This window comes from Rhopalosiphum padi, chromosome 4 (genome assembly GCF_020882245.1).
Source record: "Rhopalosiphum padi isolate XX-2018 chromosome 4, ASM2088224v1, whole genome shotgun sequence".
NCBI classification, from domain to species: Eukaryota; Metazoa; Arthropoda; class Insecta; order Hemiptera; family Aphididae; genus Rhopalosiphum; species Rhopalosiphum padi.
The window spans coordinates 10,503,132-10,522,799 of NC_083600.1; the positions used below are offsets into that span (position 1 = coordinate 10,503,132).

General features: G+C 26.5%; 1 protein-coding gene across 1 annotated transcript; it reads right to left on the reverse strand.

Annotated features, from left to right (window-relative positions):
* Positions 1-14,663: 14,663 nt before the first annotated feature.
* Positions 14,664-17,854, reverse strand: LOC132928715 (leucine-rich repeat-containing protein 23-like). The gene is made up of 5 exons (XM_060993570.1): positions 17,840-17,854; positions 17,445-17,642; positions 17,184-17,332; positions 16,259-16,439; positions 14,664-16,065 (listed from the first exon to the last, which is right to left on the reverse strand). The coding sequence occupies exons 1-5, from the start codon at positions 17,852-17,854 to the stop codon at positions 15,928-15,930; spliced, it is 681 nt and encodes a 226-aa protein (XP_060849553.1). The 3' UTR covers positions 14,664-15,927.
* Between the last annotated feature and the right edge of the window lie 1,814 nt (positions 17,855-19,668).

The following is a 19,668-nucleotide window of genomic DNA, read 5'->3' on the forward strand; positions in this document are numbered from 1 at the left end:
CTATTACGCTCTTCACAAACATTATAATGTAGTTTACCTACTATTTTATTTTATATTTATTAAAATATGAGTAGAGTAATACATCATTCGAGAAATAATTGTGTAAAAGTATAAAAATCATGCAAATAGTATATAGATGTTTTATAAATGTAATTACTTAACAGGATTAAGAGCCAAGTTTGTTATTTTTTATTTCATTTTCAAAGAAGTGTCATCAACTTTTAACAAACGGTCAAATTTATAATGTGTTTACTAAATGTTCTAATAGTAGATAGGGGAGTTTTGCCTTTACTATACGGTTTTGTGTTTTTTAATTTTCAGCTTTTAATTTTAGAGCAGTAAATCACAGAAAAAGTTTTTATAATGTACATCTATGATTGATTATCTACAAATGATATATTTTACTTTACATAGATAATTTTTGGAGGAAATCACAATAAACAAGAGTAGAAAATATCGATGAAAATCAAACAAGGAAAAAAGGAATTATTGTCCTTACAATTTTTTTTATTAATTATAGATTTGCAAATAATGGTTAAACAGTTCAAAATTGTGGAATACGCCATTGATTTTAATTAATATAAACTACTTATAATCAAAAACGTTGATATCGAGTATATAGTAAAAAGATATCAGTCTGAAATATATTTTAAGAATATCGTTTACAAACATTGGTACGATCGTGTAGACAAAGTAATTTATATTTTGTTTTTGTCATCACTGTTTAAGTATATACATACTATTGTTTTTCTTTTAAAAATATATTTGTATAATGGATGGATGTCATCCGATATGGGCCACATTTTATATCACACCATTTGAAAAAAACACACAAATCAATAATGGTTTGAACAAAATACCCCCCAAAAAAATTCTGAAACTATTTCGTAGTTGGTTATAATGGAGAGTGACTAATTCGTTAAAACATCGATCAAAAACCAATTAAGCTTACCATATCAACTATAATTTTTTTTTTTTAAGTTTAATATACATAATAAATTATATACATTATTCACAGCTATTTTATATAAGATCAACTTTAACTTTGATAAAATGACTTTAATGACATTAAATATCCTTTTGAATTCAAATATATAGTAATTATATATATTTACTTCATTATCTCAGCCATAATGTTAGTATATTGAATTTATTTGTTTTAAAAATAAATACAGCATAATATTTAATAATTTCATTGTTTTTAAAGTGTACTTAAGTGAATTTATTATAACAGTTGATAATATCAATAATTTATTTAAATATATGATGGAGCTAATGTATATATATACTTAGTACTTACTAGTAACAAATATAATTATATATAATATTATATTAATTTATTAGACTAACTCTATATTATTATATAACACTATATAGGCAGTATAGAAATATTTTCCCTTAAATGCAATTTTTTTTTTTTTTAACTTAAAATAAACCTTAGCATCTTGGCTATTGGCTGGTAATATATATATTTATTGTTTTCTTCTTAAAATTATTATTTTAATATTTTCAACTATGTACACAGTATTTTTAATTTTAATTTAGTGCATTTATTTTATTTTTTGATATTTATTATTAAACAATTTAATAAGTCTCGCTATCTCCAAAATAATTTAAAAAGCGTTTTTGTTGAAGTTTTAAAATAAAAAGTACATAATCGGTCAAAACCAAATGGCCAAACTCCGGTTTTAACTATTATTATTTATTTAAAAAATTAAAAAAGTTCTTCAAAATTTTTCATAGTATATTTTTAACAATAATAGGTGTGAAAAAATAAAATTGTATTATCTTATTTTCTCCAAAAGTAAATTATAATATTTTTCTAAAGAACTTTACCTAATAAGTGCTGCTATCTCAAAAATAATTGTGTGTATTTTTTTGAAATAAAAATGTTGTAGAATGTTGTTATTTTTATATGGCAAAAAATGTATTTTAATATTATTTATTATAACATTCATCTCACTTGAAGCATATTATCTATAACTATACGTATAAAAATTAATTTTTCTTTATTTGTTTGTTCTTTATAGACTTAAAAAATACCGGACTGTTTTCAATGAAAGTTATATCAATAGATTAACTATGAGGAAGGCGGATGTTTATATCTTAAAACTTTATTAATATTTAATAGTTAGCCATTATGTTAGTTTAGCCATTAGAATATTTGAAGTCATGTACATTCAGACAAACTCCTGACTCTTAGATTAAATTATATAAAGTCCCATTAGATATATTTTAAACAACATAAATTGTAATGAATCAAATAATTTTTTCAATAATATATATAATATGTATATTATAATTGTAAATGAGTTTAATTAAAGCACATATTATAATAAAGTGTCTATAGAATAAGTTTAGGTTAATATATAAATTCATAACAATGACATAGAAAAAGTTATGGATTCATTTGAAAATACTCCATAGTAAGAATGTTAAAATTAATATTACTATGGTCTATGAGAGAACAATAAAGCGTTAAAAAAAAATTGACTTTACATTAAAAAAGCAATATAGTTATGAATGTTATGATTTTTAACATATACTACTTACATTTTTTCTTTCGTGATACGAGTACATGAAAAATATTTAAATATTTTCATATGAAAATAGAATTTAGTTAAATATTAAATTAATAGCTCACGAAAGTATGAACAATATTAAAAAAAGTATATTATTTAAGTAAATACATAATACACCAATGTATCAACTACTTAAAAGGTATACAATAATATAGTATACAATGATTTAAATGTATAATACAACGTCATTATGTTTTAGTAACCAATAAATGATTCTATTTTTTTTTTTTAACCAAATTAAATTATTATAAAATATTTTATAAACTATAATAAATATTATATACATGTAAACGTTTTGATATATTATTATTATTATTTATTTAAATATAGTATAAAATAAAAGACGTTAAAAAATCGATAAATCTTTCCATCGACTTTTGCGTTAGTTTTATCTTTTATGTTTTTCTTATAAACCTTTAACGAGTACATTCGATTTTCACAAATTCGGACACCTGTCAAAGGATTTTTCCCGTTTTAAACAAGATTTACGTATAGCCTGTGAGGTTAGGTATAGGATATATTATAGGTTATAGTATTTGACAAACAAATCGCCACGTAAAATGTAAGGAATTTCACCACTGGGATAATATTGTCCTAAATATATTATTATTAAGGGTCCTATCACTCCTATCATTGGATCGCTTACTTGCTCTTAGTTTTCCAAGCTTTTCCCCTCGTTTGAGCCCATTTGCTTATTGTATATCATTTATTTTGTACAGATTGTAAATGTATATTTTAAACAAAACAAAAATAATAATAATACAATAAAAAACATATTATGAATAATAATTATAATAATTTATTTTCTAGTCGTATTGATCATTGATATGGACATTTTAAAATAAAATTTAAAAATTAATGTTTTATTCGTAGCAAATTATTTTAGGTAGTTATATACATTTATAAGTCGTTTTAACCGTTTGATTGAAAATATTGTAACATTATTTTAGTTAACGTAAATAAAAGTAAAATCAAAATAGTATAATATGGAATGTTATATAAAATAAATAATGTTATAATATAGGTAATATGTACACACTATATTATGGTAACCGTCGTTTTTTAGTTTACATGTTTACATACCGCCACTGGTAGAGGGCGTTGTATATATAATATTAAACAAAAAAAATTATGTTAATAAATATTATTATGATGTGATCATATACAATTTTTAATATTATAATATTAACTAACGCAATAAGCGTTTTGACTCATTATAGTGAGGATTCGTTATTTTAACATAAAATATAATATCAATTTCAAATTATCGCTGATAGTGCTATTAATTAAATACTATCCAAACAGTATCAAGACTTGATTTTAACAACTAATGTAATTGACTGCTATTCTAAATACAGCTTGGTACATAGTATTTAAATAAAATCATATCACTGAGGCATTAAGTTAAGATAGGTCATAATATATCTCATAGAAAAAATGTAAACCCGGCATCATAATTATCATAAGTAAATAAATTGTTGAGTTTGAAATTACATTTCGGCATCAATAATTGTTTAGTATTTCCTTTCACGCAATACAACTCATCAAATGTTAAAGGTTAGGTTAAGTCATCAACAAACTATAAGAAATATAAATATAAACCCTGTAACCTTTACAGCCTTTTACGTGGATTAATGGCACGATGTTAGCGATTTCCATAAGAATAAATTGATTAAAACTGTATGTTTTAAGAATGAATTATCAAATAAAGAGTAAAGCTGATATGTTGGTAATAGTAACTAGGTGTAATTAATATATTGTATATAATAATAAAAATGTTAGTTTAAAAAATTAGATAAAATACTATTTATAAATATTAATTTATACTTTTTATAAATACTATTTGATATAATACTTCAGCATGTTCCAATTATATATATATTTTTTTTATTAACAGTAATAACTTATAACTTATAAGAATAATTTTATAACAATAAAAGTTACTATATTTAGTCATGGAATAATTTCAAGTACAAATAATATTATTTTTTTTTTATGGAATTTAGGAAAAATAAGTGGAAACATTTAATATTTAATATTAATAAATATTTTACATTAATATTTAGTTAAAGACTTGCCTTATACTGTAAAATATTAAAAAAAATGTCTATGAATAATTTTGATAATATACCATATTTATCTATAAATGGTTTAGCTCTAGTGCTCCACCATATGGTTATCAAATTCGTCATATTTTAAAATAATTTAGAATAGTACATATATACATATAATATTTTGAATTTTTTTATAATAATAATATTCTCAAAAGGAAATGAGGGGAAATAGTGAGTTGAAAAGGATTTTTACATAGTCCTAACATTATACACTATGAATTTAGCACACCATGTGGTAACCTCTGCTATATATAATAATATACTAATATACAAATATATTATGATTATGTACTTATGTATGGTAGTAAGTAAGGATATAATTATTAAAATGAGAAGCTAATGTTTTTTATTCTTGTTAACAATGGGATTAGGAAATAATTGTCACCTACCTAGTGCTAGTTAGTTTGGCTTATCATAACAATCATAACACGGTAGTTTGAAAATAAAAAAAAATTGCTGATACGACCCATTGTAGGTTTAAGATGTCTTTGTCTGAGATGAATGAAATGCAGTTTCATAACATGTAACCGTTAGAGGTCGAATTTTTTTAAAGTAATAAGAAACATTCAAACATTTTTCTGGGGAAAAAAAAATTATATTTAGCTATTATAAAAATGTTGTAAGTTCTTCTTATGGTATTCTGTGAACAAATTAAATTTAGAACCCATTTAAATTATTTGGGTTCATTTGGGAATCTGCGTAGATATTTTAATACTTTAGAAACGACCAGATCAAATACAATTTTCAGAAACAATTATTATAATTTGATTTATGCAAAAACATATTTGTGTTTTCATATTTTTACGAAATTACATAAAATTGTTTTTCGACAACCACGCATCTGGATAGTTGAAATTAAAAATATTTCAGGCTAAAAACCAATTGCTGTTGGGTCATTCGCTTATCACTAGAAAGGTTATAGTGGCATTTAAAGATCACTTATGGTATCGAGTCTTAGAGGGATATCTATAGGAGTATACTCAAAGTATATTCGCGGTTAAACGTAACTTAAACTCATATTTATAATTAATTTTAAGTTTTTCTTAGAGGTATCAGGATTGTCTATTTAAATAATATCATAATGTTAGAACATTATCAACGAGGCTACGAAGCATCATATTGTAATTTCAAAAATATGTTAATTATAAAATAATTTTTTTTGTTTTAATTTATAATAAATACTTTTTGTATGATTTTAAATATTATATCCAATATTTCTATGCACTATATGTAATACTTAGGTATTTCGTCGATAATTTATCATAGTTTAACGAACAATTATACCATAGTTTTTAGAACAAAATGCTTTATGAAAACTACCTATATAAAAAAATATATTTAGGTAAATTAATAATTAATAAATTGCAATCGTCGTTATCATGCCTTAGTTGTAGAGATAGGTAGTGAATAAAACATGATTCTTAAGAGACTAAAGTTTTACAAGATGCATTTAGACTCGTTTGACTAATGTGAAATATATTTTAATAGTAATAACTATAATAAGTAATAACTACTATTATAATACATGTGAATGAAAAACGGCCGGATGACATGAAATTCTAAATTTATTATTATATTATAATGTGTAGTATATTTTTTTTTATATAACGTACATACATCTATAGACTGTATAATATTTAGTAGCTTTTTACACTATTATGCTACAACTATACAGTCAGTCAATTTGTATGAATATATTTTGTAAACATTTGGCTAAAACGATTTATTATCCGCATCGTCTATGCGCGTGCATCATATTATCTAATTTGTTTTACGTTTTCTCGGAAGGATTGACAGATAACGATTTATTATTGTAATCAAATCATTCAAATATTGTCCTATCGAAGGATATTTGTACGCATGATGATGACGTTTTACTTTATATAAAATTCAATCATTACACAACGTTAACGTTCACATTTTTTTAATTTTCATAATCATTTTTACTTTACGTTTGCATTATTGTAACGGTTTGTGCATATTAATGTATTTGACGTGATATTTTCTTAGCAGAATGTTTTGACGATAATTATATTTTATGACATTGTCGTTTACGACATAGAACGTACACTGTATGATGTTAAAAAAAACAATTATATTTTTATCGAGTCCAATTAAACATAACACTAGGTTATATTAAAAAAAACATTTCATTTCGTCTACGAATATTATATTTGTTATATAATGTACAAGAAACTTAATTTTAATCTCACCAAATTTAATTTTTACATAATCATTTTTTAACTTTTCGTTTTATTTTGTTGTTGTTGACTTGTTCAATTTATTTTCATTAAAACTCAGTTAATTTAGGTGTTTTGCACACGAACGTGCGCGTATAATAATTATTTTCATAAAATGGGAGAAATAAATTTTAATTAATCATGTAAATAGCTGTTTATTATCATAATATATATAATGTATGCTATATAGGTTTATCGTACGCTGTATGAGATTTGATCTATAATTGATAATATCGGCTTGTACTATTGCGAGTGCTGTATTTTATGCTTCAATATGATTCGGTATATTCTAGTTTTAATTTGATAAATTAACAACATTTAAATAATATTCCTATAAACCTTAGTTTTTCAGTGTACACCAATATTCTGATATGGTTGATATCGATCATAATATTAATATAATTATTGTAAAATAAATATTTAATTATTTTTATATTGGGGTGATCGTAAAATTTTCAGAAAAAAATAGGCGGGTATCCCTTTAATACATTCAATATATAATAACGTTTCGTGACCACGTCTTAAGGAAACTCGTTTCTATATCAGTTTTGCATACTATATTTATTCCGATAAATTATTATAATTTAAATAATACGAGATAATCATAATATAATTTAATATACGTACCAACATTATTTCTATTTGCAAATTAATGTACATAACGAGATCGGAAATAATTAATATAATAATATTATCATAATACTACGTTGGCGATTATAAAATAAACGTGTAAGTTTTATTAAATTATATTTTACAGCTAAAAACTATATAAATGTATGCAAATGTTTAGTGCGTAAGCCATGTGATGTCAAGTATGAGTATTACAACAAATTTAGTTTATTCTTAAATTTATATGGCGTGTTTTTTTTTAACACACAACACTCATTAATCATTATCACGATAAAATTTTGCTTAAAAAAAAAAAATGATTTTATATAATAAATATTATGACACTGTACTTTTTGCAAAATAATCTAATTTTTAATTTTTTTTTTACGATATCCATATTTTTTTTTTTTTTTGAATTTTACAATCCTAAGCAAAATATTTGTACAAATTTATCTATGTGTAACATATTTTTCAAAAGTATAAATTACAATATTTTATAGGTTGTGTAATCATAATCTAATACATATAATGTATGTGTAAACGTAATGTTTATACGTATAGGTACTTTCATTTGTATTATTATTAAAATGTATTAATGTTCCGCAAATATGTACCCAACCGATCTTAGTATGACGTGTGCGGTAAAATAGCATCATTCTGTATTGTACTAAGATAGCTTAATAATATGTTCGCGCCGAAATCTAATAAAATAAAAAAAAAAATAAAATAAAATCGTCGTAATTTCTGCCGGCATTCGTCGAATTGTTTAATGTCGCACGGCGATTCGAATATGCGCGTACCTGCCTATTGTATTGTGTAATATAATATATTATTATACTATTATTATCACTATTGCCGCCGTTGTCTGCCGGCGAAGGGGTGAAACGGAAATTTCTTAACCACTACCGAGCGCAATATTATTATAATGACGTCGGCCGTCAGAAACACGCCGCGAATATAATGCTCGCCGCGAGTATACTCGTATAGATATACCAGCACTATCATAACTATATATATATATATATTTGTATATTGTACACCTGGACGACGAAGAATCCCGCTCGGCCCTATCGCGTCTATACACACGAATAGCCGGCGAATAAAATATTATTTTAATTAATCGATAACCGATCGTTTCCGCGGGACTGACCCGGATCGGATCGGATTCGTTATTATATATGAATAATATAATATATCATATATTACGCACCGGGCCATAATGATAATTAATGAAAAACACGTCCGTCACGCTTTATATATAATATTAATAATAACATTTTATCATTATTATTATTTTAGATCCCACAAGCCTATAATATATAATGTGCGATACACGCTCGTGTATGCGTCCAATTTATTGTTAAAACGCCATTGTAGTACGTGGTGCCTACATAAAATACACTATACATGTACCTATAAAATGCTCGCCGACGATTCGAATGCATGCCATTTGCACATTATACAGCATTAGCATCATTAGTAGGCATTATCATTATTGTTACCTGTGTAAACGATAGATGTACGACTGTCCCGGTGTTATATGTGTATAATAATATATGCCGAACGAATGGGTTGTCCCTCTCGCGGGTCGTCGATATTTCCAGTCCAGCAGATAATGATATGTAGCTATACCTACCTACCCGGAGGACCGCTAGAGGGAGAGATAATTTCAGAGAATATATTATTACCTACGCGTATAGACGGGTAGCCCGCGAATTTATGAGAGATTTTAAGTAAACTATATATATATATATATATATATATAGCTGCATTATTACAAAAACAGTACTCCGTAGAAGCCGTTCGCGGTGACGATTATTGATGATTGATGGTATTGTGAGTGTATATATATATAACATAAAGCGTGGATCTTTATATTCGAGGAAAAACGGGTTCATGACGCCAGGTGCTCTTATTTTTTTAGGAGGTAAAGACGTTCCCAAAACTTCGGTCCTGCAAGTGATTGATTATAAACGAAGGACTATTATATGTACGACCTATCTACCGAAATTTAATCGCAACGGAATCCCAGCACATCTAATCGCGGTTCGATGAATTATAAAAGGGGTTTATTGACTAAATATTAATCACTTTTGCCGTTTAAAATATGTACATAAAACGGACTTACGTGCTCAGAAATGTATTTAATAGTCTGAATAATTTAAAGTTGAACGAAAAGTCACGGTTTTACGTAGTACTTTTGTGGTTAAAAAATAATAATCATTGCGATTTCCTTACACTCGTATTGGTGCTAATTGTTCTTACAATAAATAATGTATTCACCATACAAGTAACCTTGAATAATTTTGATTGAAAAATATGTTTTGTAAAAGTATTTTAAATTGATAAAAATTCATATACGAGCACTCCGATTTATTCAGTAAACCCGTTCAAAAACCATAAAAATAAAATACATTAGAAATGCCAAGTACTAACCTTTGTGATAAAATATTCTATAGAAAATAAAATATAATATTTTTTTGTATTTCCCATGAAATGTATATAATATAGGAATTGCTTTTATTTATCATGCTAACTTAATTCATACACAAATGTATATTATTATATTTCAGAACTTTTTAAAATATTTAATTGTGTTTTTTTTTTTGAAATTTAAAATTTTGAAGTTAGATTATGTTATGTTATAAATCCTGAAACCGACAAATATTAAATGACGGTAGAGACGCTTACTTTTGTAATGTTTTATCTTTAAGTTACCTCGAATGTCCTGGTTTATAGTTATAGGTTTGTTTACTCTTATTTTTTTATTTTTAAAAACAATACCATCTGTTGTTATAATGCAAAGGCAACCTCTCGACTTTTTAAATAATATATGATGGGTTTGTATAATATTATAATAAATTATAATTTTTCAATAAATCAATAATATTTATTATTTTCTTCATTCAGCACATAGTTTGGAACGAATCAGCCTAGTGATTTTATTCAGTTGCCAGTTACGCCCGCTTGTTTGTACTTGTGTAGTTTTGTGTGCTATATTCAATTAAAAATTGTAAAAGTTGCGCTTTAAGAAATTTCGGATATAAGTCAATAAAACGAACAAACTAACTGTATCAGTACGGACGTGAGCATCGGAGATTGGAGAATATAAATCGTAAAACTTCTATATACGTATATTACCTATACAAACGAAAGAACAAACAAAAATTTGACCTTTTATATATAGGTATTGTATTGCCAACATTGTGAAATCTATATTGAAACACGATGTTCAAAGGTTGTGTAAGGATCGAAGGGATGATTTGGAGGATGGGGAGGAGTAAATCCCGGATCCCAATAAACACGTACTCGAAACTGCAAATACACCAAAAAGGGCGAATCATTATTGTTCGTCATCGTTATAACCCACCTATACAATATATATGTTTATATATGTACTTCGGCCAACAGTTAACGGTCTGAATTTTCACGTATTTAGGTAGGTAGGTATAAAAGTCTACGTGAACAAGCTCAAAATATTAGACAATAATCGTATAGAAATGAAAAAAAAAAATACGACATGCGTACAATATTATAAAAGGTAATCGTTATCGAGCAGTGTGTTATTATAATATACAAAAAAAAAAAAAAAAAATACTACAACAAAAATAAATAAATGAAAAAAATGTCGAAGAATCGACCCCCCTCCCCACAAACAATATATATATATATTTGATAAATGACATTGCAGGAAGCTTAACCCCTTCGGAGACTTGCACAAGGAAAATAATAATCGTAAAAAATAATGATATGTATAGATGAATAATAATAATAAAAAACACCGTAGAAAAATTCTGACGTTTTAAAAGAAAAATGAACCTGACGCTTTTGAAAGTATTCGAAAACATTAATTCTAGTAAGCATTCCCCGCGGGAGATAAATGTTGTTTTCACCCCTAGAACTGAGTGTTGTGAAAATGTGTATATTATATACCTATACGTATATGTGTGTGTATGTGTGCGCGTTACGTGTAATAATATGTTGTAATATGTATATTGTATGGGTTATCGTCATTAAGTAACTTTTATATATAATGCATTACCTATTCTATAGTTATATAATACGAGTGTCAGCATAACCGTCGAAATCCTTTGAAATATACTCGATATGCAGTTTAGTACAATGTCATTTTTAGTAATTATGTTTTGTAGGTACGCACTCTCGTGTGTAGTGTATAATATAATATACACTAATATACTTACCCATATATGTAAAGTGATGAATAGTATAAATCATTAAAAAATGTTTTATAAAAATGTGTACAAGTATCATGTATACATAGTATATTATTGCCGTCATCAATATTATAATAATACGACATTTAGTTATTTAGTTAATATTATTAAAGTTTACGACGTATCTGGAATAGTTCGGACAGTTCAGTTGGTTATAATATTATGTTTAAGACGGGTATAATATATATAATTATATTTTTAAACGGAATATTTGGGTCGGTCAAGTCAATGGCAAAACGGTGGTTAGGTCTGTTATTTATAATAGTGAATTTATTTCACGCGCGTCGGTTAATATAATATAATGACGTGCGTTCCTCATTTAAATTTATACAAAAATAAAAAAAAGTACTGAAAGCTAAATGTATAGGTATACATTTGAAATATAAAACAAAATTAACATATTGTTATTTTTCTGGCAATTATTTTATTTAGAAAAAAAATTCTTTTATCTTTTAATTTAAAATAGTATTGTACAAGTTATTTATTACGCAAAACAAAAAAAAATCTATTAATATATAATTTTATTTTTACATTAAAAAACAAGCTGTAAATAATATATCACAATATAAGATTTTTGTAAATAATAATACAGTACATAAGTTTCAATAATATGTAATCGACGTTATTATATTATAAGCGTTTATTTGTTGATTTTATCAATCTAGAAAACATATAATTATCAACATATTTGACAGTAAAAAAAATACATATAATGCCTACTTATTAGCAGCAGCGAGGAGTTAAAACATTATCCAATATCTCCTCAAAATTCCTCAATCAGTAAATATTGCCAATCATTAATTTAATTTAAAAGAATATCTAACTTATTATACTAAGATTTATTTAAGGATTAATCGGACAATCAATATATTGAAAATATAAATTATAATTTTAATTCTGTTACAAAATTATGCATTTCTACAAAAAAATCCTATGGTTATGATCGATGCTGAAGTTAAGATAATACGTATACCAAACATATAAACAATTAAATTAATACGAAATTCAAACAGTCGAGATTCCGGCTTTTTCAGAAAAATACGAACTGAAGCTCAATGTGAGGTACGTTTAACTTGAAATACGTTGCACATTTATTTTCCATTTGCTGTGCCATAAATTGGCATTAGTTATATATTCTTGTATGCACGTAGTACGTACATATTATATAGGTTAGGTTATTTTTGTGTAGGTTGAATTTCGTTGCAAATCTCGGGGAAAAGTATAAAATATAATAGTAGAATATACCGTTTACATAAAAAAAAAAATAAAAATAATACATTAAACATGTTAGTCATTAGTTCAATTGTAGCGGTAGATCTGCTAGCTCTATATTATGTCTTGTTTAAATTTTTTTTTTTTTTTTTACTTTTCGGAGACCTTCGACTTTTTACACGTCGTAAACACGACGAAATAACCCGACAGCTGCCTGTCAGTGCGTGCTACAGCGGTATGACGACGATGTGCCTCTTCTATATACGACTGCTGCAGCGCGTTTCCCAAAAGGGAGACCCGGTGGGGTCAAAAGAATTGGCGTCACGTGTTAATCATTTAAACGCGCAAGTTGGTTTTTATTTTATTCCGGTATTTTACGTCGTTCGAGTGGTGTTTCTGTCTTGCGCCGGTGGTATTTTTTTCCCTTTTCTTTTTAACATTATTTTTTTGTGGTTTTAATACTATACATCCTGTGGTTAATCGAGGCTGAGAGAAAATGCCTCCAAAAATAGAATAACACATAATATTGTTATTATCATTATTATTGTATACTGCATATAGGTATAGTTGACGCGGATACGAACGACCCGCCACCGTTGCCGTTGTGTTAAACGAATGTCAGGATACTTTATGACGTTCATTTAAATGGAATCCGTAAGGTGCAGGATATAATAAACGTAACCACAAGAGTATATATAATATCTGAACTGGGGAAATTTTTGATATAATTCACTGCATATTATAATGTAGCGTTATGATGAATGTGTATTTGAATACGTCTTATACATCACTCTCGTACTTAAATAATAAATATATTTATGTATACACACATACGTGGAATACGAATATAATAATATATAGTTACACGATAGTAATAAACGTTTACCTTATATGCGTGTGCGTTTAACAATATAATACCAACGAATATATACGTTCAGTGTGTACAGGTTTTACTTTGTTTAGTGATCTTTTCGAAAATATTTATAGAAGTAGTTTTAAATTGAAAGAAAAAATTTAATAAATTATGATTTAGTATTGAAAATTGCGTCCACGTATTTGTGTGTTTATAACACATGTTAAAAAAACTAGTAAGCAAAATCACACTCAATGTGTTACAGCTGTCCCTGAGTACTGCATGCGGGATAAAAAAAAAATGAAATATAATCATTAATTAACGGCTTGATATATCGCCTGATCAAATTCAATATAAACCTATTACAATTTGACAAAACCAAAACTGTTATAATACTCAAATAATGTGGGTTGGTATCATAAATATAAGCTATCAGAAATGAAATACAGTCAACGATAACTCAAACCTTGATAAATCTAAAAACTCAAATTTATTTTTATCCCCCTTGAAGTTATATTTATAAATATTATCGATTAAGAAATCTTTAATAATAAATAATATCTCGAAGCAGTTTTTTTTATTTACCTTCAACATTGAGTTATCGCGGAAATCAGACTGTGTTAAGGAAATTTACCAATAAAAAATAAGTAATAGATTATTTTTTTTATTGAGTGTCTTTAAGAACAAATATATTCTAGGAAATGATATACCCATGCATAGTGTATATAAGTAATGATAAATACATATGCTTATTATAAATAATAGCAATTTTATAATATTATGGTATTATTCCATCAATTAAAATAGAAATCGCACTGGTTTTCATTTAATTTTATAAATATTTATTAAAGTTAATTGTTTTTTTTTTGTTGTATTAATCGTTTTTTAAATTATTTCAACAACTATCACATTTCAATATGTTTTGTACATTTTTCATACTTTACAAGAAACTAAAGTAAAATGTATACAAATTTTAAAGTTTGTAAAATATATATTGTTCCAAAAAAGAAGAGGTTTGCGTATAAAATAAACATTTAAAAGATGAACGGTTTTGTTATCAAGTGTGTGTACCAGAAAGAAAATATCACTCCCTCGGCGCCTGCCGACGGCAAAAGATTTGTAATATTGGTTTCTATTTTTGTGCCAAAAAAAAAAAATAATAATAAATAAAACTGCAAAAAACTGTATTATTTTTAGGAAGTCTTGGAAAACGTGAAAAAATTATAAAAAGATTTTATTTTTGATACCTAAAAAATTCATCTATAATATCCGCTCTCAGTAGGTATCGCTTTTAAATTTAATATTATTGTTTTATATTAGGTATATTTAAATAATATATTTAAGCTAATCTATAATTTTATATATTTTTTTAAATATTTTATACTTATAAATGAAATAAAATAAGAACAATATCAAACGCCGTATAAATTAATATACTTTAGAATTTAACAAGATCAATCATAAGGCCCCGAAATTCGGAAATTTAATATTCGCGATCTTACCCATAAAACCTAGCAGTTTATAATAATATAGAGTATATATTGTGTTACGATAAAAGTAAAAATATTTGAAAATATATTATATTGTATAATATATTAATATGTATTACACATGTTGGCAGTTGGGTACAATTACTGCTGGTTCATATTAGGAATTAAATGAAATTTATATAAAAATATAACATGTTACAATGTTAAACGTTCGAAAAAGAAATTAAATTATTTGTATACCACGTACACGCAATAAAAATATGGTATTATTATAATATGGGATTGCGCAAACCGATGTTATTTGTAATCTGCAGCAGCCGATAAATAAGTGTATGGCATATATTATATTGTATACACTATACAGTATACTGTTATATACATCGGGGGCAATAATTGAATGCTTCCAATAAATTGTCCACCGAGAAAAATGGTCAGGGACAATAGGGAAATATATTCACGACACTTGGCCGTTGTTCGACGGCGACGATTGTGTCTTGATAAATTGCCCTTTACAAAATATGTATTATAATAATATTAATGAAAAAAAAAAAATAAACATATTATATATACATTTTACACAGTCGTGTAAGTATCACACAGGGCGCGTAGAATGGACAACAACAAAAAAAAAAAAAATCACACCCCACTTACCGTTCAGTTCCAAACACTCTAGCGACGGTTGCTTAAGACCCGTAAGCGACGAGACTCTGTTAGAGTTTAGGGTCAAAACCTGTAAAAAATAAAAAGGAATATTATACAACACCATTGTTATTTATAAAGATAAAAATGAAAAAAAATATTATTAATGATAAGAATACGTCGGGGTGTCGGTAATGGTATTATACATGTCATAACACTTTATCCTCCCACGGAGGAGTCGATTATTCCGTACAATATTATTATATTATATATTTTTATTATACCTGTAGATACGGCATTGGAGACAGACAAAGGGAATCGACGTTGTTGTGATCGGCCCGTACCACGACCACGTACTCCAACTCTCTGAGCACGTCCAAAGCGTTTAAGTCCAAGTGATTGTGCGACACGTTTATAAAAGACAAATACTTAAAGTTGGTGATTTCCTCGACGTTTGTGAGGCTTCTAAAATCGTTGAAACAAGCTGTTAGTATTATTGTTGTCATAAATTTGTATAACATTTATATAATATATATAATTATCCATAATATTATTATTCGTTTTAAGGATAAAAACAATTTTTATACATTGCTCAGGTACACATTAGTATAGGGTGTCATTAAAGTATATCCTTGTTGGTTTAAACTCAACATATCCATATATCACGTTAAATATATTTTATGAATTTATTAAACTTATTTAGAGTAACTGAATGTATTATTGGTTCTGTTTCATCATATGCTAAAATATTTATTATTTAAACGAATAAGATATAAAATAAACATGCGGATTGAATTTATCGATAATATAATATATTATATTGTGTCCTTATGTAAATTTAATGCATTTATTATATTATTATTGTGAATTAATTTTTTTTAGGTATACATGTATAAACATTTATAAAATTTTATAAAACGTATCTATAATATATTATATTTTGACTCTTATTGTATTGGTATCATTGTACTTATACATGTGGCCCACGAACCTATTCATGATGGACATCCCTGGTACATAACATATTATATAATAGTACCTACAATATAAATATACAAGATTATAGCACTATTAATTTGTGATAATCATTGTTGTTATGCAAATCAATTTAAATTACGATCTAAAGCAGATTCGACCCGGAATTTCGATGGTTTGGTACTTTTTAACCAGTAACTAATTTACTCAATAATATTATACGACCCATCTCACCTATGGTCGACGTCGATTTGCAAAAAAGCGTAAATTAATCCCGCTCCTACTTGGCCGATGCGATTCAGACATTTTCTAGCTTCGACGGCGGTTAACGAAATTTCGGGAAATGCGTCCTCTTCCAAAACAGATCTCGAACGCTGGGGATACTAAAAGTACACAACATTTATCTTAAATCATGGTCAGTTAATTCGTTGTATAACGACGTGCGCCACTGAATTGTATTTTTTTTGTATTCCATATAATTATACGCATTTGTACCTTCTTGTTCTTGCAGAATTCAAAACCTTCTTCACAATCCTCGGGATACGCGTACCCTTCTTCGGCATCGATCTCATAGTCATAATAATTATTGATCAACTCTTCGGGATATGCGTTTTCGTCCGCGACGGCTAATTCTCTACGATCGGTGTCACTTTTCAATCGGGTGCGATCGAATCGTTCGTTAGCTGTAGTGATCTACAAAAAAATCATGAAGTTCACTATCACTTATACGACGTATTGCGTATTGCGTATTGCGTTTAATGCATACTGATATTATTATAATATTTATCATAGTTAATAATATGACGTGGGCACAACTGCAGTGATATCGAATATGAGTGTAAATTATGCTTAATTACACAACGCGCAGGTAAATATTTTAATCAACTTACATTTGTATCGCTCATTTTAATAATCAGTATAATATATTATTGAAGTGATGCTGCAAATAAATATTTTTTTTCAAAACGAATAGTACAAATAATGTTGTAAGAATAACACTACGAATATAATAATATAATGTGCCGTGTATCTATAGTCCGTAAATAACGTAACCGGCAAACGATCCGTGGTTTATGTACAGAAATGCGTTTTCATCCCATAGTTACTGCGTAACGCCATAACAGCAATTACATTTTAAGAAACACTAGATTTGTCGACACAATCAATTAAAATGTGTTTCGTGAGTCTGGTTAGGTACCATATTTTTTTTTTATCGTCATCACAAGTAACCGAAATAGAAACGAAATATGATGAAGGGATGTGGGTCGTTGGTCTTGCTCAACCCTTTCCCGAATAGTGGATGTCAGGGGGAAAGGATTTCGAAAACAGGGAGTTATATTTTTAAAATTTATTACCGGAGGAAGAAAGTATACAGAAACACGATACGTGACGGTGTCGTGTACTAAAAAATATGACGTTTTTCCATATTGCAACTACTAATGCCAGATGCACTTCTTCACGTTCACGAGTGCGTGTCGTCTAGTTATGGATTTTTTTTTAATTGAAACTTTTACTCCGCTCGCAATGATCAAGATGTAAACTCTTTTAAGATACTAATAATATAATATTTAAATATAATATATACCATATATTTGACATAAATAATACCAAGCCAACAAAACGTCACACGATTTTATCATTTAAATGTATGTATATATTTATTTCACTAACTATAATATGTGCATTATTATTAATTATGATCTTAGTTTTTTATTATTACAGGAAATATATAACACTCTTTACTTAAGGTGAAATAAGAGTGGGTGGAATAATGAGTAAATTATATTATACATAAAGAATATATATATATATATATATATTTAAATAATTAAACATTCTTTATTAATGACACTCACAAGTTTTTTTTTAATTTACGCATATTATAATGTTTAATATGTAAATGCGTTGATAGTCTAATACAAAAGTAAGATATTATAATTTTAGATAAGAGTCGTGTATACAATGATTTTGCGTATTGAAATGATTTACATTTTATGATATTTTTTTTATTTTGGCAATGATATAATTATATATTTAGTATTTTAGTTGATAATATAAATATATTATATTATTATAGTAAATGCTTTTAATCAATTATTATTTAAAATTTAGTTATTAAATAGAATTCAACATTTATTTGAAAATTGAACAAATTTGTAAATATTATTAAAATATAAGCTAAATTAGTAGATGACAATACAATTTATATCATGGTGTTTTTGTATTATTAATAAATAATAAATTGACTAGAATAAATACACTAACAACTGTGTAGATTTTTCCTTAATAATTAAATCGGATTAATTTTAAGAAATGCACTGTTTTAAATCAATTAATAAAATGGAACACACATGTTTACTTTTTTCAACCAAGATAACTAAGTGGTCCAGAAATTCCGACCACATTTTGCCCCCTTCCTAAAATTAATTTTTTCTTTTTTTTTTCATTTGTCACTAACGCTTTAATTACTGTGAATATTAATATTTGTGGCACTTTGGGAGGGGTAAACCGATCTATCCATAAATTTCTAACTAAACCGGTGTAAAAAATTTTGGACCGCGTTGTTTAACCATAACCAAACAATCTGTACCACTTTGATTTTATAGTATGTATTTATATAATAATACTTTGAAAACATTTCAATATAGCTGTAAAATATATAAAATATAATTTAATGTTTAATAATTTAGTTTTCAATCGATATGAATAATTATAGTGT

Coding starts and splice junctions, on each gene's coding strand:
- LOC132928715 (XM_060993570.1), bottom strand. Junction 17,333..17,444: donor AATTCTGCAAGAACAAGAAG/GTACAAATGCGT, acceptor GTGTACTTTTAG/TATCCCCAGCGTTCGAGATC. Junction 16,066..16,258: donor CTCCAATGCCGTATCTACAG/GTATAATAAAAA, acceptor TATTTTTTACAG/GTTTTGACCCTAAACTCTAA.